The 25,559-nt window shown below is 48.1% G+C and overlaps 1 protein-coding gene across 1 annotated transcript in view; it reads right to left on the reverse strand.

Moving 5' to 3' along the window:
- Positions 1 to 3,677: 3,677 nt before the first annotated feature.
- Positions 3,678 to 25,559, reverse strand: part of LOC101946364 (peroxidasin homolog) — a 65,655-nt gene continuing 43,773 nt past the window's right edge. The window contains exons 10-23 of the mRNA XM_005309593.4: positions 25,208 to 25,480; positions 24,935 to 25,051; positions 22,394 to 22,552; positions 20,510 to 20,622; positions 16,268 to 16,424; positions 14,815 to 14,923; positions 13,852 to 14,009; positions 11,250 to 12,753; positions 10,656 to 10,790; positions 9,723 to 9,931; positions 7,753 to 7,867; positions 6,881 to 6,974; positions 6,228 to 6,345; positions 3,678 to 5,158 (exon numbers count right to left, since the gene is read on the reverse strand). Of these exons, the coding sequence (XP_005309650.3) occupies positions 6,250 to 6,345; positions 6,881 to 6,974; positions 7,753 to 7,867; positions 9,723 to 9,931; positions 10,656 to 10,790; positions 11,250 to 12,753; positions 13,852 to 14,009; positions 14,815 to 14,923; positions 16,268 to 16,424; positions 20,510 to 20,622; positions 22,394 to 22,552; positions 24,935 to 25,051; positions 25,208 to 25,480 (3,239 nt within the window). The 3' untranslated portion in view covers positions 3,678 to 5,158; positions 6,228 to 6,249. The remainder of the gene's footprint in view (positions 5,159 to 6,227; positions 6,346 to 6,880; positions 6,975 to 7,752; positions 7,868 to 9,722; positions 9,932 to 10,655; positions 10,791 to 11,249; positions 12,754 to 13,851; positions 14,010 to 14,814; positions 14,924 to 16,267; positions 16,425 to 20,509; positions 20,623 to 22,393; positions 22,553 to 24,934; positions 25,052 to 25,207; positions 25,481 to 25,559) is intronic.

Here is a 25,559-nt window from a genome sequence, read left to right on the forward strand (position 1 = left end):
GAAAGTGAAACTAGAAGATCAGGTGTAACTCGTTGCGGGCTGGAGCCATAGGCTCAGACCTGCACACACAGCTGGCCTGAGAATCACAGCTGGAGTTTGCTTCATTAGTCAACTCTGTTTACACTTTAAGAATTCAGGGAGTCTTTTGAACGAGAACTTAACCGAAAACATGTTCTGGTAGCAGGGCCGGCTCCAGGCACCAGCTTAACAAGCAGGTGCTTGGGGCGGCGAAGGAGAGGGGCGGCACCTGCGGCAATTTGGGGGCGGCAGGTCCCTCACTTGCTCCAGGAGCGAAGGACCTGCCGCTGAACTGCCGCCGCCGATCGCGGCTTTTTATTTTTCTTTTCTTTTTTTTTTTGCTTGGGCTGGCAGAAATGTCTGGTAGTTACCAGTTACTGGCAAACAAATCTCTGGTAGGTAGCAGGGACTCAGACGTACAAGTGGTACATCTCAGTTAAATAATAATCTCCCTCTATTTTCTGCAGGATCTTTCATATAAATTATTTCCTCAAATGTGCACTTTAGTAAAAACAAACAAACACGAGTTACAGAGACAGCAAGTGAGAGAATGTAAGAGGGGGAGGTTTTCAGCTGGAGTGGTCTGGATTTTTGCCTCAAATATTTTTTTGCTTGCCAGGTACAGCCCTGGGCAGGTTCTGACATCCGGCTCTACCTGTCTGGATCACTAACTCCCCCTCCATTGCAACTGCCTTGTTTTTTTTTTTTAAACTGGAGCTCTTTAGTCGATGCAATCTGTATAAAACAGACTGTTGAATAAAAAGGGAGAGGTTTATTGCATTTCTTGTCTGGAGTTTACCGTTTATGTGGCCTCAGGTTTGCTTCGTAATATGAAAAGTCCCAGCCGAAATGATCTGGAGTTTGCATGGAGTTTCCATGTAAGTGAGATTTGCATCTCTCTCACCAGGTGATCTGCTCTCCCTGAACTCTGCCCCTTGTGCCACTTATTTTTCCTCGGCTGCCATAGTTAGGGTGGGAGGATTGGACTGGTCAATGTTAGTAGATGTCAATTTCTCTGTACACACACAAACCAACCAACAAATATTTCCACCGATAATCAAAATTCACTGCTAGGCAAAGTAAGAAAAACGCTGCTTGAGAACTTAAGAGCTTGATTTAAAGAGATTTACTTTGTATACTTTGACGTGTGATGTTCACCTTGTGTTTGAACGATTATAAAACTAACTTTTTGAATCTCAACGTCTACTGTCAATTAAATAATTCTTGTCTGCTCCGCCATAATTTCCCACAACTGTGAAAATTTAAATTGATAAAAATCAGGAAAAAATGTTTAAAAATAAACATCGATATTCTCCATAGAAATGATAAAAAAAATAAAAATTGAATTGAAAACTAGTTATAATTGTCTGGAATACCATTGCTGACTCTAGTTTGTTTTCAGGATGCAAATTGTTTGTTTGAAAGAAGTGGTTTAAAAAAGAGAGAGAGGAAGAGATATGTTGTAATGGTTTGAACAGAGGTTTATTGAATAATTATGCCATTTAAGTGGTCTCAGCTACTTAAGAGTTCTACTTAAGAGGACCACAGTGCATAAGTGGTGAATCCGGACAGCCGAAGTTGCAATTTTCAATTAAGTGGCAAAACCAGATCACTTAAGTGGTCAATTTAAGGCCACTTCAGTAGCAAAATTCAGACCGTTATAAATTTACCTGAAAACCTCTCTTTTATCTGGATCTCAATTTTTCTTTTCATTTGAGTTGGGCTCTAGGAATTGCATCTGTCATGGTTTTGCATCTTTTAACTCACAGGAGCCATTTAGATCCTGTGGTCACGAGAGCTGTCTACTCACCTGGATATATTATAAAGTTACATTCCTTAAACTTCACACCGCTTAGGTAGCCAATCCTCCATTCCCTGATGCAGTCAATCCCCCCTCCACTCACTGTCGTAGCAAACATGAGTGGCAAAAGCATAGGGTTAGCCCCTCAGGCAGTGGAGCTATGAGGATTTACAGCAGCTGAGGGACCAGCCCTTGAGAGTGGGTGCTTGGAGCCATGTGCAATTTAGGGGGTTCGGGTGCAAAGACACTTGGCAATCACCCTTACACACACGCGCGCGCACACACACACACACACACACTGAAAGCTGCCAAGTGCTGGCTTGGACGTTTTTCTAAAATCTGCTCTGGGAATTGCTTTGGGGCAGGTCTCTGGCCTGTCTTATACATTGATCACAATAGTGCATTCTGGCCTGGGAATCTATGGACTGTTGTTCCAGAGTCCACAGGGCTGCTCAAAGTGGGGCCACCGGGTTCCCGAGTGACCTGGGATGGGGTTGGAGTACAGCGCTATCGGCTCTCCTCAGGATAAATGCTCGTGAGCACCGAATGAACACACACACACACACTCTCTCTCTCTCTCTCTCTCACACACACACACACACCTTTATGAAAGTTGTAAGTCCATTGATGTTGAGTGCAAAAATTCACACGCAAGTTCATTTGGCTGGTAAATTTGCTTTTTGTGAGGAACAAAGTGTCTCAAGGTGCCGCATTAGTAAACCACACTGGTACAGACAGAGAGGTAATTCCTGGTTCACAGCCACCACAGAGGGCAGCTGTAGGAGTCCAGTAATCAACACGAAGAGGGGGCACAGGGTAGCAAACCAATGTGTGCAAATCCCGTGGCTCGGTGCCAGTGTTCCCTGTGTGCTCCCCGGGATTCTGACGATACCCAAACTATCTGCCCCAAAACTCGATCAGATTTTAGGGGCATCTGGCCCCACCCCAAAGGCTCAGAGAGTCAGAAGTGCCACTCAGCTTGTGTCCTCTCCACATCTACCATGGACCTGGGCTCCATGAAGAATCATTCCAGGCTGCTGCATAGGAGTTGTGGGGAAGAATGGACTGGTGGGTCTGTAATCATGAATATACGCCAGCCACTCCCCACCTACAAGAAAGCAGCACAGCAAACGTGCCCTACCTGGCCAAAGAGGCTCCACTGATGGCTGCCCATCAGATCTGCATCATCTGCATGAGCACCGGGCACTGGAGAGAGGATTTTCTGCTTAGGGAGTTTCACCAAGTGGTGCTTTTCTTACTTCTAGCATAAGAGCAGGAAGCAAGGGGGGGGGGGAGGTAGAGGTTCCAACTTGTAGGGAGAAGAGACAGCAAGTTCCTCATTGCCCACTGGACTATGCGTAAAACACCTCTGAAAACTCTGCTGTTCACATTACGCTCTGCACCCTCCCACCCGCCTTAACCATGTGCATCAAGAGAAAAATCCACCATGGCCCTGCGTCTTTAGGCATTTAAACTGGACAGTCGGTATCAGCACATTTGTCCCTTGCTATATGTAACGAGGGCTGCATAAGCTTGTTGTTTGCTGAAACAGACATGGAATATTGGACTCACTCCCTCTGACCTCTGTCAAGTCCCAAGTAGAAATGACACTTAGAACCAGACACTGCATCTGAGCTGAGCTAACCATCCATGTGTAGCTTATACCATCCCTACAAGCAGACACTTGCATTACACGCCCAGTCCCACAGAAGTATGTATACAGGGTCCCAGGATATGAGACACACAAGGTGTGCGAGGCAATCTCTTTTATTGGACCATCTTCTGGTCCAATAACAGACATTACCTCACCCACCTTGGCACACCAAGAAATAGTTGATAAAATCTCATCAGCCACACCCCTTTTCTAGCATCATTTTATTTTCCTAATAACTTCCAAGTCCTAGCAGGGGCAGCACAGGCTTTGGGTCCCTTCGATTCAGTAACAGGCCTAAAAAGAAGAAAAAAAAAAGAACAAGCATATTTGGAAAAGTTTATGATCCTTGTGCTGTGGGAAGGGGGAGGATACAGGGTGGGAAAAAGAGAGGGACGATGGGAGGAACAGAGATAACAACTAAGGACTCAGGTATGTTCTTAGAAAAAACTATCTGCCCGTGACTGACAAGTTTCAGGCTACCCTGGAGTCCCATGGGTATAAATTATAGCACCACTGAAAAGCACCTCTCCAAAGTAGCCCCCAAAAGCTGGTTACATATTTCTTGTTTAGCTGTGGAGCACCTGGGAATAATAAATACAAGCAACACTTTACATTCATTAATGTGTCAAATACAGCACACAGTATTCTCCACGTAGCTAACTGATGGAACACAGCCGCTCCTGGCTATTAACTAGAGGGCTGTTACGTTTCATTATCTGTGGTTGTGTGTCAGGTCCTGTTACGTTTACACTGTAAATACATCTTCCAGCTGAAAGCCTTAGGAGGGTAAAGACAAATGGAAAAACACACCCAGCCAAAACGTGTAAAGGTCGAAGCATGGAGAGTGCAGTCCAGAGCGAAAGAAACATTTGTGACCATGGGGCAGCAAAAGGTAGATTCGCTCGCAGAGATTTAATTGGGGAGATTCCACTAGTTTTAAAATGAGTGAGGAAGTAAAGCATCCAGGGTAGCTGACCTCCTTTCCGTTTCCAGTACCGCATTCTTGTGCGCCGAACTCTATGCCCAGGATGGGAGGAATATTTCCAACGGATGGGGGGTTTCTTGTCACTGCTTGCGTTAACTGCAGGCCATGCCAGTAGTGCTTCACAGTCCCTGAAGCTCTCGTTCGCTCAGTTACATAAGAAGAGGATTTTTTAAAATTTAAACACGTGAGATCAGATTTTCCAAATCCTTGCTGACCCTGCTGGCTGAGACGGCTCGTCTGGGCGAAGTGTTGCGAGGTACGCTATGTTCCCAATGGGGTTGGGTGCCCTGGGAATACCTGCTGCGAAAGCAGCGGGAGGAGGAAAGCGTACAGGGTGACGGCATCGAAGCAGTTTTAACTTGTCTCCGCTTTCTGAGTGAGGGTGAAAAGTGCTGGTGAAAAGCAAGATCCTAGGAGCACAGGGTCTGCTTGCCTAACCCAGGGCAGTGCAGAGGTTTGTAGGCTGGAACTCCTGGGAGGAACCTTTCCCCTGTGGCAGAGGTGGGGCAGAGATGGTTCAGGGGCTCTAAGCGGTCAGTGCAGAGAGTCAGGTACCAGGGAAAGCACAGTTGCCCTGCGGTGGAGTGGTACAGGAGGTGTCAGACTGGATGGAATGTTGTTCTCACTGGCTGTGATGTTGGGGTGGAGAAGATTGGCTGAGAGGTGAGCAGTGTGAAGTGTACAGATCACCTGAAATAACCTAGGGAGGAGGAAAAGAGACCGTGTGGATTGTAAGCGCTTTGGGGCAGGAATCATCTCCTTGTTACATGTTTGTACAGCACCTAGCACCCGGGGGCTGGGGCCTCTAGATGTTATTGCAATGCAAACAGCAGCATAACAACTCCTATCAAATAAAAGCAAGAGGCTCCAGACCCCTCTAATGTATAAGCTACCCCTTCTGTCCTCCTCCATCGCTCTTCGGGAACCTAGCTTTCCAGCCTCTGCTGTGAGCGAACTGAGCTCGTTTAAAACTCATGCTTCCCAAACATGTACTCTCTGCAGAGGACAGCTCCTGGGGACGCACTGCACAGGTGTGCAATTGGTCTGCCCTTGGCTCTAGAGTGCTTGGTGAGCAGCACCGCCGCACAGAGTAGGGGCTTCCTGTTTGCGATGCACGCTTAGTGGATTGGTTTGGTTACAGGTCCCCCCTCTTAAACTGGGTGTACTGCCAGCCAGGCCATTTTTAATCTCCTTCAAGGGTGTGAGAAGCTCCATGGTGCTTTCCTAAGGCAAACAATTGTTAAGAGGGTTCATTCTGCTTCCCACCAGGCACCACTCCCCATGAACGTAGCGAAGTGGATGGAGGGCACGGCTTTGGGGTACAGACGGATAGCTATCAAGGCTGCTAACACGAGAAGGAGCAGTAGTCCACAGGCTAACAGTCATGTACAGCTATTGCGGAGTTACAGGGGAACACAGCTGTACAAAGTATATATAGGAGAGTCCCTCCGTCCACCCCGGTCTGTGATCTGAGCTCCCCACATGGCCTTCTAGAGACCCATTTGGGCTGTGAGATTTGGGGGCATCATTGGTGGATAAATTAAATCCACTTACAGTACTTAGAGTGTACATTCTTTAGGGAAGTGACTGTCTTTTTGTTCTGCCTATCACAGTGGGGTCCCGGGCCACGTCTAGGGCTCCTAGGTGCTATGATAATACAAATAATAAATAGTAATAATAATAATAATAATAATCAGCAGCCGCCTGGTACCGATCTAGCCTTCCCTGCACCCTCTCCCATGCTGGCAGCCCAACCGACGTGCTCTGACCTCACATTAGCAGATGGGGTCATCATCTTTTTCTCCATTTCTCTCCAGTCTTCGTCCACAGTCTATATTCATTAGTGCTTCTATGCCACCACCTCAGCTGACCTTCTAATGCGTTGACCTGAGACAGCAAGACAAAGATCACACCAGCTGCCAGGTGGGGAATTCTCCAAGCTCCTCTCCCCACCCAAAATTCTGCAGCCTGCACTCCCCAAACTTGAGTGCACCCTGAGATTAGGCAGAGGCTGGTTAACGTTTCGTTCCCACTGCCGAGTGCAATTTGGACATGCCTCTGCACTGCGGGGTCTCAGCTGAAGCAAATGCAGAGGGATGCTGAGAATGAGTCCCATTCTGGAGGCACTTCAGAAGGCCAGGCAGTCTCATGGAAGATGCGAGGTTGGACCTCAGGGCTCTGGGACGGAGTCTGAGAAAGGTGAACCCCCAACAGTAACCCTTACCCAGCAAGAATCTCCTACCAGCCCTGCCCTTCTCCTCCTCTCTCTGCCCTCCGGCTCCTGGGGCTACCCCTAGTTCCCTCTGCTCAGTCAGTCCCACTTCTGAGGGAGGGAACAAGCCACACCCACTACACTTGGCAGCTTTATACAGGGCATTATATCCTGTGAGGGGAAGAGCCCCGGCGCCATATGAAGTCCTACCTGTTTCCGTAGGAAAGAGACGGTCTTTTCTAGGTCAGCCACAAAGGACTCAAGGTCCTGCTGGGAAGAATGGTCATGGGAAGAATCTTCGTTTCTGTAAGCAGGGGCAGAGAAAGTGAAAATGTTCACTCGTGAATTTCCTGGCTGTGCGGGTATTTCAAAGTGTGACCCTGGCTGTACACTCAGGTTCTGTGTTTAATGTTGCTGCTTTTCTAAATCAAAAGGAGTTTATGGGCCAGATTCTCAAGGGTTCAAGAGCCCAAAGTCACCGGCGAAACGTCCATGCAACTGTTTGCCTAATTTGCACAAGCACTTACCATGACTGAGTGCAAACCCCAAATTTACACTTTGGTGAATGTACATAGTGATTAGATGTGCAATTGCAGATTTTTTTGCATGTGTGGCCTTAGGCTCCTGAGATTTTGAGAATCTGCCCTACAATGTTAATTCTCTCTTGTTTTCATGTGCTCTCACCCGGCGATGACACATCACAGGGAAAGAGCAGCACACAATACCTGCATATGGACGGTCAGTAATACAGGACCCCGATGCAGTGCTCATTAAAATCAACGGAAAGACTCCTACCATCTCCAGTGGGCTTTGCATCAGGCTCAGAGTTTGTATTTGTGCGATATCGTAGTTCCCTAAACAGCACCATAACTCAGATCTTAGCAGAATCCAGCACTCTATCTAGACAAAACAGTTGATTCAGTCATATATAATTTGATCTATTTAGTTTTGCAAATATCTCTGCAGTCTAGTCCTCAGCTCAGGTTGGCAGATTTCAAATGATCACATGCCTGCGCACACAAAAACGGAAAACCCTTGTGACAGTAGAGAAAGGGAAGGTGAAAAATGGAGAGGTACCGCACCTTGGGACGGCAGGGTTGTGCTTAGAAGGGTTTTCTTCTGGGTAGCTGAAGCTGGGAGACCTCTTGCTCCGGAATTGCTGAGAAAGAGCATTGAACTGCCCTCTGGTTCTGCAGTCTGGAGGAAGGGAAAGGAGACTTTGGAGTGATGCTCGGTCTGGAAATCCTGCCCTTTTGCTTGAATTTCCCCTCCCTCCAATCTCCCCACTCAGCATAAACCTTCATCGGCCTCTATGCAGCTAGAACAATTACATCAAGCAGTTCCGAGTTGGTGCGTTCCACTGCACAAGCACATGGAGCAAAAACCTCTGTGGGCTGGAACACCATTCGACGTAGGGGCGAGAGCACCAGGGAGCCAGCTCCAGGCCCTGATTCTGAGCGCCGGCCGCCACTGCCACTTAGAACTGCAGCCACGGGTGCCAGTGGAGGACTGACGTCATTGAATGTGGCTTACCATGCCCTGACATGCTGGAAGGAGGTGGGCCTGCCGGGATACAGGGCTTGGCAGGGGCACAGCTGCACCAGCAAGGAGGGGTGCCCAGGTTGCAGCAGAAGTTAACTTAATAAAGAATCCGGCCAATGGATTTTCCAGGACATACAATTTATTCAGGGCGTCGGCATCCTTCCCTATGGAGACGACAGACCCAAGTTTGCTCCTTCAAAAGGTCCCTGGTGATCACTCCGACATCAGGAGACCCAGCCTTCTCTGGGCCGCTCCAGGCTGAGTTACTTTGATTCAAAAGGGACCCAAAGGCCTGACGCTGCGAGGGGCTGCGCTGCTTCCACTCCCCCAGAAATTAGTACCCGTTACGGCACTGGCAGCTCAGTCCCTGACCTTTCAAGATCAAACCTGACTCCTCCAGGACTGGCCTGGGAGTGCAGGGTTTGATTCCCACGCCTGGTCACTTGCAGTGTGTGGAGGGGGAAACAGGGAGTGGCACTGACGGTCTCTGGAGTGAGTCCGGTACGGCCCTCCTTGGCCAGTGTTTGTGACCTGATGCCTTCAGGGCAAAAGCGGGGAAGGGAAACCAGGGCGGCTCTTGAAGCTCAGAGGAGCCGGGAATAATAATCCAGAAATTCTCGGAATTGGCGCCTTCTCTTCCCTCTTGTCTTCTTCCCCTCTTTACTAATTCCCATGGCTTGGCACGAGCCAATCTCTCTCTCCAGCTCCACCGACCAACAGCCCCTCTTGCCCAGAGCAAAAGGCAGCAGCAGCATCTACCTTCCACGGAGACTCCAGCCAGTCCCTTCTACAGTTGCCCACTGTTTTTTAGGCTGCACGCTTTGGGGGTGCAATCATGCTAATGCTCCACTTGAACTAAGGGGTGGAATCCTGGAGGCTGCTGGGGATTGACTGGCCACAGGACCAGAAGTGCTAGGATCAAGGGGAAGGAGGAACCCATCATATTTTGAGACCCCTGCCTAAATATAAGCAGGTTGTTAAATATACAGCGTGCATCTGTATTTAATGGTAGTAATAATACCTCACTCTTAGACAGTGTTTTTCATCAGTAGATCTCAAAGCATTTTCCACAGGTGAGTGTCATTATCCCATTTTACAGATGGGGAAACTGAGGCACAGAGAGGGGAAGTGGCTTGTCTAAGGTCACCCAGCAGGGCAGTGACAGAGCTGGGACTAGAACTCAGGTCTCCTGGGTCCCAGTGCAGGCCACACTGCCTGCATAGATATACAGATATTTCTTGTGTGTTTGTACAGCGTCCGGCACAGCGAGGTCCCGGTTCATGACAGGGGCTCCTAAGTGCTACAGAAATACCAATGATATGTAATAAGAATGAGCTGTGACTTCCTGCCTGCAGAGGAGTTACGTACATCATAAAACCATCCCTTGTATCTCTTTCAGAGAGAGAGAGAGAGAGAGCGAGCGAGCGAGCGAGCGAGCGCGCGAGCATAAAAGGACTCCTCCCAACCTGAACCCACGTGCCGATCGACACAACAGCGGCACTGCGCCCACCTTCGCAGCAGTCCTGCCACATGCGGAGATCAACCTCCGGGATCTCCTCGCAGTTGACCATGCCTTGGGGGTAGGATGCCACCTGGAACACGTCCCTCTGGAGCTGTCGGACATGGTCGCTGTTGTCGCAGATGATGCGAGCCAGTGACGTCTGCCTTATCTGAGTCACCTGGGCTGGGGTGAAGACTCCAGGATTCTCGTACCAAAACCTACAGGGGATTGCAAGCCATGGTGTCGCTGAGGCTAACCAGCAGTAATGCCGGGCGAGGAGAGGCCAAGATGTGGGGAAAGGCCAGGCAGGGCGGGGGGATGTGCAATGGGGTAGGGCGCCAGTATTTACATTTCAGGACCCGAGTTTAATTTGTGGCTTAAGTGGACTTGAGTCTGAGGGTCTCACAGGCCTTACGGAGTGATTACTCAAGTCCAACCCTTCCCCTCCCTGCGGGATACCTAGTAGAACCAGTTCCATCCCAAGACAAGCTCAGAACGGCAATAACTATAGTGTAGTGGGCTAGGATTGCGACGCCCTGGCATTCTTTCTGCAGGTAACCAGAGCGATCAATGGCACTACTGACATCACATGCACCAAATTCGCCCCGAATTAAGCTCCCAACCCTGTCCCCACACCCATACTTTTCTAGCATTCCCACAGCAGATGACAACTTAAGAACCTTGAAAGTACAATGAAGCCCAAGTGAATTAATCTTTAACTAAGAACAAGATAAGATTCCTGAACTGCCATAAGTCCTTGAGCAGATACACAGAAGGGAGGAGAACAGAGCCTGCCCTACATCCTTATTCCCCTACCCAAAGAACCATCACAGCCTTGGAACCCAGGGGAAATCAGGAATTGTTCCTTTCATGTCTCCCCAAGAGGAGTGATCTCCCCAAGCAGAATACTGGGGGGTTTGGTTTGACCAGAAATGATGGTACCTATCCCCAACTCTGAGTCTTCGGAACTGTGTTGCTAGCAGGCACATCAATGTTGGTCCAACTCTGGTCCCAGGGACAAGATCTTCCACCATCAGTGCTGGAAACAGGTCAATATTTTTGGTAGTCCCATATAAACTGCACAGTGAGAGGCAAAAAGGAAAAGATTATCAGAGGGCAGAAAGCAATCTTGGCTGGAGTATTGCTTCATTTGAATAGGAATCTGGGTACAAGCAGCTCATCTGGGCAACATTTGGACAGTAAGTACTGTGAGCTATCTAGACGACAGAAGGGAGGGCCTAACTCCGCAATAAGAAGTAGTAACCCAGACAGACAACAGGCAATTTAGTCCTCTTGGAAAACAGCTACCAGGGACTGAGGTTGAAACCCAAAGAGTAACATACCAATCCCCTGATACAGTACTAGAGGTTGAGAAGTAAGGGATTGCTTGCTTGGAAATCTCCAGGTATTCTAGTTGTTATACCACGGCTATCACCCTTCCTTCTGAACCCCATCGCAGTAGAGCGGATCAGCTGATAGGTGCTAGGGGAGGGCAATACCATTGGTAGATTGATCTCATGGTCCAAACCACAGTACCTCCTGAGCTTTTCCCTGATCTCCAGGTTTTTGATCTCGTTCCGGAGGTCTTCAAACTCCTGTGCCGACGTGAGGTTGCAGAAGACCCTGAAGTCATTGTATGGGGGGATGCCGTGGTCCCTCCCTCGCTGGATGTTGATTGCTGCCAGATCCAGTGAGACAGAGTGCGCCATGGAGAAGAGCTTCTCGGTCAGTTCCATGTTCAGGAGCTCGGAGGGGACCCGCATTTTCCCAGGGACCCCAAACAGACCACGGAGGAGAGGATCAATCCCTCCTTCCTGGGTGATCCTGAAAGGGGAGAAAAAGGCCTTGTGGAGGGGGACGTGGCCTTGGCGAATGGGCTGGAAGGTTTCATTCAGCCGATACAGGACGGGGTTGATCAGCGTGTGTCCGAACCGGAAGGCCGCGGTGGCGAAGGCATTGAGGATTCCAGCGTTGACGTTGGGGTCGTAGCCTTTGTACTCGCCCAGCACCTTCATGCCAGCTTCCCCGAGGATCTTGGGGAGCCAGTGTGCGTAGGTGATGTGCTGCATCTGGGCGCCCACCATTTTGCGCGCCTCGTGGTAGAGCGTGTCCCCATCCCAGTGGGGATTCAGGGCCCGCAGCTCGGCGGCAAGGCGGTTGTGCTCCCGGAACCAGAGGGTGTGCATGGCTGTAAGGCCCAGCTGCTCGTTGGCCCGGTGATCCCCCGCCAGGAAGCACAGCACGGGGCTCTCGTTCTCATCCCGCATACACTCAGTGGGCGGCCCCACTGCAAACGGGAGGAGGTGTTTTCCCGAGCTGGGCACCGCCTGTCCTTGTTTTAGCAGCCCTCTCTGGCTGCTCAGGTCCCTCAGCTCCTGAGATTCCTGCTCCGTGCTGCCGTAGACGTTGGAGGCGTCGATGTAAGAGGTCAGGTGGTTGATCTGTTCCCTGGGGTAGACGGAGTTCATCAGCAGGGAGGTCATCCCGCTGCCGCACACGGGGCTGGAGCGGACAAAGAACATGCAGCGCCCGTTCCTCACCCGGGGGTCGTTCTCCGGGATCACGACGGAGAAGCACGGTGGGTCATTGGTGCACACCTCACTGCAGGGTGCCCCGTCCGAGAACCGCGACATGCTGATGGCTGCCACCGTCTGGTCCATGTCATGGTCCAGAAACTGGCCCCACTGCATGAGCATGTGAGTGAACTGGTCGTCGGAGGTGATGGTTTCTGTCCCTATCATGGCTGTGGAGACGAGACGAGGCAGTGGCAGGGGCAGCTCCCTGGAGTCTTCCGCCAAAGAGAAGCCCCGCGGCAGGTTAAAGCCGTTCTGGTAGGCCGGCTTGAGGAGGCGCTGGAAGGCTGTGAGGGACGCACCCCACATCGGGTGCTGGAGATTGTTACAGGAGCCATCATGGGTCCTGTACTGCTTGTGAAAACAGATGTCAGAGCAGTTGGGCGTGCGGCGGTGGGCGGAGCAGCCAGACAGGTTGGCGATCACGTTCAGGTAGTGAGGGGAGACCAGGTCGTTGTAACGGTAGCCTGTGAGGGAACCCCAAAACAACACATTAGAGCATGGCCATCGGGGAGACACACCCTGCCACCCCACACGAGGGCTAATTGGGGTCTGTCATCAGTACCCTGAGGGTGGACAAGGCCAATTTGATCGCTGTCCGGTATGTGGAGTGTAGGGCCTGCGACTGATTGTGGGAGGGTGAAGGAAGAATAGAGAGGTACTGGCCCCATCATGGAATGGTGGACGGAGGCAGGGTTAGGTATAAACATTACAGAGAGGGTAATGTAGGATGTTGTGGTGTCTGGGCCATGCCATGAGCGTGGGCCTGGTTTCCAGTCCCTAATTAGGATGTTTGTTTTGTTTTTATGTCTTTATAGTCATTACAGGGCTGCCATCTGAGCACCTCACAATCTTTAATGTAGGTAGCCTCAGAGCAGCCTTGTGGACTGGGAAGGCATTATCTCCACTTGACAAATGAGGGGCTGAGACACAGAGACAGACCGGAGCTGTGGCTACACGACAAGCGCGACAACAGCATAACTGTAGCTACTCTGCTTTTGTCTAAACACTTGCTCCGGCAATGGAAGGGGTTTGTCCGCCACTGTCATAAATCCACCCCCTTCATAGACGGCTGCTAGGTTGATGGAAGAATTCTTTCATTCATCCAGCAGTGTCTACGCTGGGGCTTAGGTCAACTTCACTACGTCTCTCAGGAGGGTGAATTTTTCACAGCCCTGAGACATGTAACCAGGCCAACCTAAGTTTGAGGTGTAGACCGGGCCTAAGTGACTTGCCCTCAAGAAGTCTGTGGTAGAGTGGGGAAGTGAACCCAGGCCTTAACCACTGGGCTACGCTTTCCACTTTGCAGGGCATTCTATGCTCTTCATGCCTGTAGCTGAAAGTTGGATGGAAGATGATGGTCAGGATAAGGGGCAGAGTTAATCACTAGTGTTGGATCCTGGACAGTCCATGTCTCCACTTAAATATCAGTAAGTGTTTTGAACTTTTAGTACAATGTTCTGACTTCCCATCTTGCAACAGTCTGGCATTGCTGTTTTTTTAACTTTATTCTCCCCCTGAATTTCCTGATGTTCTACTGTCGGATCAGAAATAACCGGTCATACCCGTGCCATTCATGTCCACGATCAACCCCTGTTGGACATGGTCTTGGATCAGTTGCAAGGTTCTTTCGAAGATCTCGCCAGCCCGGGCTGTTTCGATGGTGTAAGGGTCCCGGGGGTAACGGAAGAGTGCCAGCAAGTCATTGGGAGTTTTGGGTCGCCTGTTTCAGAAAATTAAAAGTGGGCTACAAGGGATTCTTGATTACTGAAATGAATATTTCCCTGATGTTAACAAGATGTTTCAGGCAACCTGGGTCACAGTCTAGACCTATTCAGGAGAGATATCTCAACAAGTATTCATGTTAGTGATTCAACTTGTCTGCCTGCTAGAGCTGATCAGGAAAGGATTCCACTCCCACCCCAATGAAAAAAAATTAATGAACATTTTCACAATTATTCATAATTTCAAAAATGTTTCAGTTTTTGGCACCTGAACACCATAACATTTTGGTTGAAGGCCAAAATTTTTTTGGTTTTCTTATGAAAACTCCCAAATGTTCAATTAAAATACATCTTTTATGAAATTTCCATTTAATCTAAAGCTACTTTTTGTCAAGAAAAAAGTTCAGATACATATTTTTTGGCCTGCTCCACAATGAATGAAGTCATCTGCATTTATATACTGACTGTGCTGATCCTTTATTTCTGTGTGGGCTCTGTCCCTTTGAACAGCTCAAGGTTACAATCCCATTCCTCTTCCAGTTGTATTGTCTCCTACAAAACAGTCTCAAGGGACTTGAGAGATGGGGTTCCTTTGTAAGACAATTCTACAGTCAAACGGGTCTCCCCGTTATGATTTTTTACCCTATCAAGCCTATGTTTACTAACTTGGCTCACCAGAAACCTGAGATGGAACTATAGCAGTGAGGTATAATACATGCTTTCAGAGCATCTCCACCCAATATATTTCTGATCTCCATCTGCTGTCACTTTTGCAGCTCAGATCTTATCCCCAAGCAGCCTTACTTGCTAAACAGCTCCGTGCGCGTTGAATTGATAGCATGGTCCACACTGCTGATGGCTTCCTGTATTGACGTGGCTACAAAGGTGTCGCCACTCCGACCAACGTCCGTGGCTTTCAAGGAATCAAGAGAGAATAAGGAAATTAAATGACTTCATTTTACTTTGGTTTTCCAACCTTGAGAGAACTTGGTGAGACTTTTGTGCACCAGTGTCCACTACAAAATAGAACTTCATTGCCGTGTGCCGTCACAAACAACTTGGGGTAGATTTGGGTCTCAGTTTGCAGGATAGTTATGAACTGAAATCACTGCCCCAGCATACAAGAGACCACACCGCAGGATGACAACATGCCATCTTAGACCGAGGGGAGCACCCCAAGATTTTGGTCTGTGAACATTCGCTTGCATAAGATATCTGAATTTGCTCCAGCTGTAGTTGTCATGTTCACAGATCTTCTAAAGAACATGTTAACTGACAGGTACGTTAATGGCAAGAGTGAGTTTTTTAACATGAGCCTGTACACAGGAGTATGCGCTTCAGAAATCTGATTCTAAGGGTCTACACTGCAATCGGGGGGTGTGATTGTATCATGTGGAGACACACCTCAGCTAGCTGCAATCTAGTTAGCTTGCTCAAAAATAGCATGGAGCAGCAGCAGCATGGACAGTGGCACAGGCTCGCTGCCCATGTACAACCCTGCCTGGGACCCTGGATATGTATTCGAATGGCTAGTCCATGCTGCCACCGCTTCCGTGCTGTTTTTAGTGGCACTAGCTAGATCAAAGCACCTCCTGATTGCTGGGCAGAATCAGACAAACCCTACGTGTTTCCCTTGCCCACTCAAGAACCAGACAATACCTCGTGGCCAGCACGTCACGCCAAAGGTAATCAACCCAGCTCAAATGTGGATATTGACATTGGGAACTGACATGCAACATGTGCTGTTGGAAAACAAGCTACCAACCACGAACAAATCACATTGAAATTACTCACAGGATAATTAAACAACAAAGAAGTTAAACAACATCCTAAACGCCTCACAGTCAATTCATGCACAGAGAAGGAGGCTAAATTAATCTAATAAAGGATTGACTATGCCCGCTCTTCACCCCTGCGTGCTTGAGAAATGCTTTTAAACCGCCCTTGCTTTGCTTCCAATTTTTTCCTCCTCGATTCTTCCCTTCCCTCCAAGGGTTACCACCGGGATGCTTAACCTGCGGTCTGATTGACAGATGAGTGTTACCTCTCTGACTGCTATTCATTACCATCTCTGCGTCTCCTACCTTCTTACACAGAGCAGTAGTGTGAAAAATGGAGCACGCCTCCCTTCCCCCAATGGATTAGGGTTATAAGCAAGCATTTAGAAGCTTGTCATTGTATTGACAGAGCAGGAAATAGGTAAGCAGAGCAAGAGAAAGAGAGAACCTTGTAGAGATAAAGCCAAGGGACACTGTACCCGTGATGGTCAGCTGCATGGTGCTGGACGTGAATCCAAAGGTATTCCTGGCTATACACTCATATCTGCCCTGATCAGCCACTCCCAGGTCTCGAATGGATAGGGTCCCATCTTGACTTACATGGAACTTGCCGCTCTCTGTGATCTGAATACCCTCCTGTAGCATGATCAAAAGACAGGAAGACGTTTCAGAGAGAATCCCTCAGCCTAGACTCTGCTCTGCCTAGGAAACACACACACAGCTGTCATTGATCGACATGGCCAGCAGATGTCAGGAGAACTCTGTGCAACACAGAAAAGGTATCTGAAAGCAAAAAAGACACCAGTCCGTTTCACCCCTCACCGCACCCCCAGCAATTCTTTTGGCTAGTAACACTCTTGTCCGGCTTCCCACCCCCCTCTGCTCCCAAACATACATTGTATAGTTCTGAAGGAACTCCGATATGAAATTGCAAAACTACTAACTGTGGTATGCAACCTATTGCTTAAATCAGCCTAGGTACTAGATGACTGGAGGGTAGCTAATGTAACGCCGATTTTTAAAAAAGATTCCAGAGACAATCCTGGCAATTACAGGCCTAACTTCAGCACCAGGTAAAATGGTTGAAACTGTAGTAATGAACAGAATTCTCAAACCCATAGATGAACATGATGTTGAAGAGTCAACGTGGCTTTTATAAAGGGAAACCACGCCTCGCCAATCTATTAAAATTGTTTGGGGGACCAACAAGCATGTGGACAAGAGTGATCCAGGGGATCTAGTATAGCTGGACTTTCAGAAAGCCTTTGACAAGGTCCCACACCATGGCCTCTTAAACAAAGTAAGTCATCATGGGGTAAGAGGGAAGGTCCTCTTATCGGTCAGTAACTGGTCAAAGAATAGAAAACAGAGGGTGGGAATAAATGGTCAGCTTTCAGACTGGAGAGAGGTAAACAGTGGTGTCCCCCGGGGATCTGTACTGGGGCCAGTACTGTTTAACATATTCATAAGTCATCTGGAAAACAGGGTAAGCAGTGAGGTGGTAAAATTTGCAGACGATAAACTACTCAAGATAGTTAAGTCCAAAGCTGACCGCAAAGAACTACAAAGAAATTTCACAAAACTGGGTGACTGGGCAACAAAATGGCAGATGAAATTCAATGTCGATAAATGCAAAGTAATGCACATTGGAAAACAATCCTAACTATACACACAAAATGATGTGATCTAAATTAGTTGCTACCACTCAAAAAAGAGATTTTGGAGTCATCGTGGATAGTGGTCTGAAAACATCCACTCAATACGCAGCAGCAGTTACAAAAGCTAAGAGAATGTTAGGAACCGTTAGGAAAGGGATAGATAATAAAATACAAAATATCATACTGCCAATATATAAATCCATGGTACGCCCACACTTTGAATACTGTGCACAGTTCTGGTTGCCTCATCTCAAAAAAGTAATATTAGAGTTGGACAAGGTACATAGAAGGGCAACAAAAATGATTAGGGGTATGGAACAGCTTCCACCTGAGAAGAGATGAAAGAGACTGGGACTGTTCAGCTTGCAAGAGAGACAACTGAGGGGGGATAAGATAGAGGTCTATAAAATCATGACTGGTGTAGAGGAAGTGCATTAGGAAGTGTTATTTACCTCTTCATAGAACACGCAAACCAGGAGTCACTCAATTAAATGAATAGGCAGCAGATTTAAAACAAACATAACTAAGGAAGTACATCTTCACACAGTGCACAGTCAACTTGTGGAAATCACTGCCAGGGGATGTCGTGAAGGCCAAAAGCATAACTGGGTTCAAATAAAAATTAGATAAGTTCATCAATGGCTATTAGCTAAGATGGTCAGGGACGCAACTCCTCTGGGTGTCCCTAAGCCTCTGACTGGCAGAAGCTGGGACTGGATGACAGAGGATGGATCACTTGATGATTACCTGTTCTGTTCATTCCCTCTGGGGCACCTGGCATTGGTCACTGTCGGAAGACAGGATACTGGACCAGATGGACCTTTGGTCTGACCCAGTATGGCTGTTCTTACAATCCACATATATTCATTCATTTCATGTATTACTTTCTCCCCCAGATTCTATACTAGCTTAGAGGCAGGAAGTTGGGATCGTTCTGCTGCAATACAGACATTAAAATTTGAGAAGAGCAAGGGATAAGTCTCAACAGGTTTGGTTCAGATGAAGAATCAAAGTTTAGAGGCTTTTCTGAACCTCTAGGAACAGGTTCTCTCATGAGATCTCAGACTGTCATGGCCTTGGGTGAGTTAGACATATCCAGTATTAAGAAGCCCAAACATTCAAAAATCTTGAGTCAGGCCCACAGAAATCATGAGACTGGGATAAAATCATGAGATCTAAAAGAAATAAATTTAGGGTTTTTGTTCTTTGCCTTCTGAGTTTTGAGCCTTCAATCTTTTCTTTGCAACCATAAAGGCTAGACCCCCTCAAACTGGGGGTCGGGACCCCTCAGGGGGCCACAAGGTTATTACATGGGGGGTCACGAGCTGTCAGCCTCCACCCCAAACCCTGCTTTGCCTGGGTGTATTTTTAATTTATAAGTGGGGGGAGGGTTGCACTCAGAGGCTTGCTATGTGAAAGGGGTCACCAGAACCACTGGGCTAGCAACTTATTTTAAAAAATAAATGAAAATGAGAATCTCATGCAGCTGCCTGTCTCCAGGAGTTGGGGCTTTGGGTAATAAATAAATACATAACTGTCGTACAGTGCTTTTTGTCAGCCAATCTAAAAGTAGTTTACAAAGAAGTAAAATGTCAAATATTGAGAGACTAGCAACAGAATCACAAAAGTTGGAGCAGCCCTTCTCTTTGGATTGTGGTGTCTCTTCTTGGCTTTCCAGCTGAGGCCAAGGGATACGTAAGACCTGGTTCTTTTCTCATTTACACTGGTGTAACTCTGGACTAACCACACTGACGTCAACATAGTTTCATGTGCATTAAGCTAAACAAGAACAAGGCGCCCTTATTCCAGAGTAAGAGGGTCCACACATGGAGTTATTCAGAAATAACTGCTCCTGTATAGCTCCATATGTAGACAAGCCCTAAATGAGAAGAGTCAGGCCCATAGAATTCTGTACAGCGCCTAACACTATGGGTACTAATCTTTATTGTGGGTCCCAAGTCCTACCATAATACAAGTAATAAACAGCAATAATAAATAATAGGAATAAAATAAAAACAAACAAACAACAAAAATAATAAAAAGTTTCAGTTCCTATTTGAACTGTACTGCTATCCCTTCTTTTCCTCTCCTCCCAGGATTCACTGAAGCTCAGCAGATGCTTACGGAAGACAGTCTGTGTCTGAGAGAGCTCCCAATCTAATTAAAATTGAACCTCTTTCACTGCTCCCAGGCCCCAGCCTCTCTGTAGCATTACCTTAGTAGCACAGCCCTGCCACGTCAAACCCAGAGCCAAGTAGAACTGTACTGTATTAGTGATGCAGCCCGCTCCCACCAATGGAGATCCCTGAACACGAGGACAATTTGGACTGAACTAAAATATCCCGTCTTTGGGAGCGTCAAGGATCACTCAAGTCATAGGTTGGTTAAGTGAAGGCTGTTAAAGTGGAAAGGACAACCCATGTTGCCCAGCTCTTTGTTTTTGACATATAAAAATCCAGTTGGGAAAACTTAGTTCCTCAAAACCTTATTGTTTTCTATCCAGTGTATCTTCTCCCATATTTACTATGCAAGCTTATTTCAAACCGTGACAGCATTAGGTAATGACTAGAGCTGACCGAATTTTTTTTGGTTAATAGTAAATTCGCTGAAAAATGCATTTTGGGGGGCACTGAAATTATTCATGAATTCCGGTCAAATTTGGTGAAGAACGTCGGCCAATAAAACCCCCCAGCCAACTGAAAACAAAAATTTGGGAAGTGTCGAAATGGTTCGTTTTGAAAAAAATCAAAAACAAACTATTTTGAACATGTCATTTTGACTCAACATTTAGTTTTGAAACATTGATTCGAATCAACATCAGAAACGTTTCTTTTCTACCCAAATGCAAGTTTTTTTTATTTTTTTGTTTCAGCAAGAAAAAACAACAAATTATTCAGTTTCGGTTTGAAACTAACCAAATTTGTTTCAGATATTTTTGACTCAACCACTGAACTGGAAAATCAATGATTCACTCTGATCTAGTAATGACACAGTATCAGAAACACTGCAGCGTGGGGATTATCAGCTGGGTACAGGGTGACTACGGAATTATAATTCTCTTACTTTGGCCCAGGTGATGGTGGGTCGTGGATCTCCTTGGGCAGCACAGGTGATCACAACATCCTGTCCAGTCTCAGCTACCACATCTTGCGGAGGGTGAAGAAACACAGGGATCACTGTTTAGTGTGAAGAAACAGAGGAATAAATACAAGAAATTTCTTCGTTAAGGGTAACTGAGAAAGTTTGAGTTAGTAACATCTCACCAGAGAGTGATGATAAGGCTCCCAGACTCCTGTCTCAAACAACATTTAAAGGGACACTGTCAAGTTAAAACATCATCTGCTTTCCTTGTCTCTGTTACTAACAACACTCTCTCATTTAAATTTCACTGTTCATGTTCTGCTGCTGTTTGTATTTCTCTCAGTTTGGACAATTACATGGTGGATTTCCCCATCACCTGGAGTTTTTAAATCAAGACTGAATCTCTTTCTAAATGATCTGCTCTAGCTCAAGCAGTAATTATGGGCTTGAATCAGACATTACTGAGTGAGGTTCTCTGGCCCATGTTACACAGGAGAGAAACTTGATGAATCTATGAATTTACAGAAGCTAGTCAGTTCTCATGTGATTTTAGTCAGTTTCATTTCCCCAGGGTATGTCTACACTTACCCTGGATCAAGGCTGTGGCGATCAATTCACCAGGGGTTGATTTAGCAGATCTAATGAAGACCCACTAAATTGACCACAGATCGCTCTCCCATTGACTCTGGTACTCCACCGGAACGAGAAGCAGGGCAGTTTCTCCCGTCGACCCAGCGCGGTGTAGACACCACAACAAGTCGACCTATGGTACATCGACTGCAGCTACATTATTCACGGCGCTGGAGTTGCATAACTTAGGTTGACTTAACCCTATAGTGTAGGCCTGCCCCCAGTCTCACCAGGGGCACAATGCTGCAGTGGGCGATGTTTTTTGTTTAAGAAGATTGTTTCCATAGGAATTTTAAAAAATCATGGAAATACTTCTGTTGTTCGTGTCTTTTGCAAAAGCTCAATTTCAGGAAAATCTAAATTTGGGATGAAATTTGGCCCGGCAGTTAGTGTTCAGAACAACGATCTCTCAGTAAGATTTACCACTTATACAGAGTGCCAGAACCAGCACTGCTAGGAAAAGAGACAATTATTTTTCCACAGAAAATATCAAAATTGTCATTTTTCAAAGTATCCTACAAAAAATACTATTTTCCCTCCAGTGGGAAAAAAAAAACAAAAGCATAAGAGGAAAAAAATGGAAAACCATTTTTGGTTAAAAAAAATTTTGTTTTCAAAAACTGAAAACGGTTACCAAAAAATGAACCCAAAGCTAATTTTCTTCAACTAAACAATGCCATGTTTCAGGTTTGGTGGTTGTTGAAATACCAGGACATCTCAAGCCAAATTAAATGTTTCTGCTGGGATTTCCAAAGGAGTCTAAAGCCATTCGATGCCCAGTTCCCATTCCATTATGCTCCCTTGAAAACGTCCCAGCCTGAATGTATTTTTCAGCATTTAAATGTAGGTTTTGGAAGGGCACCACTCAGTGAAAGATCCAGGAGGAGCACTAAAATTAACACTCACCAACTAGATGAGCACTGGTGTAGTCCCTCTCTCCAGTCACTGTCCATGTCAGGTGAGTTTTGATCTGATGTAAACTGGGCAGCTTCATTGACTTCAACGGAATGATGCTGATTTACTGTGGCTAAGAACCTGGACTTGTGTATTTCCCCCCATCCGCTAAAGGAACTTTACTATGGTCCCTCTGCTCCCAAGGCAAAGAGAAATCCATCCCCTAGGAATTCAGGCAATTGCCTTCCTCACCCAATAGCATCAAACTCAACACACTGTAAAGTGAATGCAATCCATTTGCCAGGTAATATTTCCCACACACGCTGGCCTGCACTGGCGTACCTCGAGGCGTCACCCAAAGCTGCACCGGGAGGCTCTTGACTCCGATGGCACTGATGGCATGGCATTCATACTGGCCTTGGTCATGCAGGGCAACCCTCATGATGCGCAGGGTGCCGGTGGAGAGGATACTGTGCCTCCGGTCATTTGGCAATGGCCCACCTGATTGCGACAGCAGAATGATGTGTTAGTGAAGCTGTGTGTTACTATTCCATTCATTGAGGGTGGGTGAGAGTGTGTCTGGAATCGGCCCATTCGCACTCTACAACCCCCGACCCCCTGCTATTGATGCCCTGAAGCACAATCATCACCTTTCCAGCCAAGGACAAGAAGAGCTGCTGCTCCTACCTCCGTGTCATCCCTAATTTGCTTTACGGCTGATTATGAACTCGGTCTGCATGTGAACTCTTTCTGTGTGGTCAGGTGTCATTTAGGGCACAAACAAGACTCCACCAGACCTCTTTATCCTGGGCTGCAATTTGCATGTCCTCTATTAACCACAGGAACAACTTACCCGGAGATGTGGTGGACTCCCCACAATCAAGATGGGATGTTTTTGAAAGGGGTCGGCAGTAGTTCAAACAGGAGTTAATTCGGGGAAGTCCTGTGGCCTGTGTTATACAGGAGGTCAGACACTAAAATGGTATTTATTTAACCTTTTCATTGCTGGACAGCCTACCAAGTCCATTCATGCAACAGCCTTGCTAACTCCACAGCCTGTCATGGCACCCCATTCAATGTCCATCCTTCAGGAAAGCTGCTCCTGGAACACGGGCAGCAACAGGGAAAGGGTTAAAGGAAATGGAGAACATGCTGGTTAAGGAGATCTCAGCTGGCCCTTCTGAGCTTGATGGCTGGTCTGCTGCTGTGGAAGCCACAGTGCCGGCAGGGAATTCTTCCCAGCTCGAAACAATTAATTACGGCTTGTGGAGCGTCAGGAAAGCTGGAGGGCCCGGGGGCCAGGGATAACTGGCTCCTGGCCCAGAGACTGTTACATGGGGTCAGTGCCGAGGAGCCATGCTGAGAACCATCCCAGAACTTCAAAGTTCACCCAAGGTCAGTTTTCAAAAGCAAAAAAAGAAACCCCAGGGAGGCATCAGTGGCCAGTTCTCTCCTCTAGCACCCGCTCCCATTAGAAAGAACCCGGTGATGACCGAAAGCCGTAGTGCGGTGACACCAATCAGCCACGGCTGTCCAGCCCCCCGCTCTCTCAAATCAGGTGAGTGACTGGAACAGACTACGGTTCAGCATTGCCAAGGACTTCATGATGAAAAGGGAGCGAAGGAAATGCAGTCTCCAAATCCCTCCTTCCTTCTGACAGTCCTACTTAGGAATGCGTACGGGCTTAGGAGTCTCTGTTCTTTTCCTGATTCTTAATGCTACCCTGGATGATGTAATGTAATCAGGGCCAGCCTTACGGGCGGGCAATGAGGGCGACTGCTGTGGGGTGTCGTGGTCAAGAGGGTGCTGGCGCCTGGGCAGGGTAAGAGGCATGTGCCCGTCAGGCAGGCTCTGCTCCCTGCTTGTGGTTTCGTTGGCCAGCGCAGTGTCCCGGCTTGGTGGAGGGGACGGGTGGGTCAGGCCAGCTCCCAGTCAGGGGAGGGGCTGAAGCTGTGGGGGTTACTTGCGACTGGGGAGGGTCTGCCCCAAGGGTGAGCTGCGGGAGCCCTGGCAGGCCCAGGGGAGCACCCTGCAGGGTGGGCTGGGGCCAGGGCTGGCCTTGCCCCTGGGGTTGTGCCATGCGCTGATCCATACTGGGCTGGATGAGGAGACTGCCGGGGGAGAGCCGCTTCTGACCAGTGTCTCCTGCACTCACCCCCGGCTGCCTGGCACAGCCCACCCGCCACGGTAGCCACTCACCCACCCCCAAATGCCCGCTAGCTACCGGCCCTGTAGGCTCAGCCCAGCACAATCGCTCTTTAGAGAGTGGAGTCAAGGCTACAGCCCTGAGGCCAGCCGTTAATCCATCAAAGGTAAAGGAAATTCAATCCAAGTGAAGTGACTGACCTCACTAGTACTTACAGGCTACAGAAGCCAAATTAACTCTTTCGACCCCTAAGGAAGAGTTTCAGTGACTGCCTTAGGCCCCCTGTACTCTCACAGCAGCCTCCCCCGTTTCCCACCAGAATCCTCCACATCCCCGCCAGAGACAATGGGACAGTGCCATGGCCTCTTGGCACCACCTTCCAATTGCTGGAGGGATGAAGGGGGACCACGTTAATGCCACTCCTGAAGCAGCTGGGAGGGTGACTCAGAACCTGGGTATTTCATGTAGTATAATGAACATTTTTAGAGTTGCACTGAGTAAGGATGGGAACGGAGTAAGTGCTGGGAACAGCCACGCATTATACATCCACCTCAATCTCAGGCCAACCACCAGCCCAAAGGATGTCGTGAGATCCAACGTCTCACTGGGGTGATAAACCTTCAGCTCAGCTGGGTGATAACTCACCATCGGCTGCAGAATGCCCCACAGCAGTAGCCTAGCCGTCATCGTCCAGGCCTGGTGGGTATTTACAGGAGAAGGTAACACGGGGGGAGTACCTGCCCTTGTCCAGGTGATAACAGGTGGAGGATGGCCTTCAGCAGTGCAGGAGAAATCCACGCTTTGCCCCTCGGTCACAGTCTGATCAATGGGAATGACCAGGAACCTGGGAGTATCTGAGGGGAGAAGACACTGGCAGAGCAATAGGAAAAAACCAAACCCAGCCACGCAGGAATAGCCACTGAGAACGGAACAGGGCCCAGTACTCTGGGTTTAGTGGCCTGACCAGCAGTTGAGTGTTTAACACCAGCCAATGTCATCGAGTCCCTCACCTTGCACTATAATGTTTGCCGTAGCCTGGATGGAGCCTTCTGAGTTGCTGGCATTGCAATTATACTGGCCCTGGTCCAAGAAGGTGACGTTTTGGATGTACAGCCCTCCCGAGCCGGTGATGGCGAAGCGGGAATCGCTCGGGAGTGGCGAGCCCGTGCCCAGAGTCCAGATGACATGAGGGGGTGGGTGCCCAGAGACCCCACACTCCAAGGTGACGCTTTGCCCAACCAGCACTTCTGTGTTCTGGGGTTGGATCACGAAGCTGGGCTTGGCTGAAAGCAAGGGACACATTTCAGACACAAGTGGCCTTGCTGCCCTCTCCTGCGCAGGCCCCTCCAGAACGGGACAAAT

The sequence above is a fragment of the Chrysemys picta genome, chromosome 13, assembly GCF_011386835.1.
Source record: "Chrysemys picta bellii isolate R12L10 chromosome 13, ASM1138683v2, whole genome shotgun sequence".
NCBI classification, from domain to species: domain Eukaryota; kingdom Metazoa; phylum Chordata; order Testudines; family Emydidae; genus Chrysemys; species Chrysemys picta.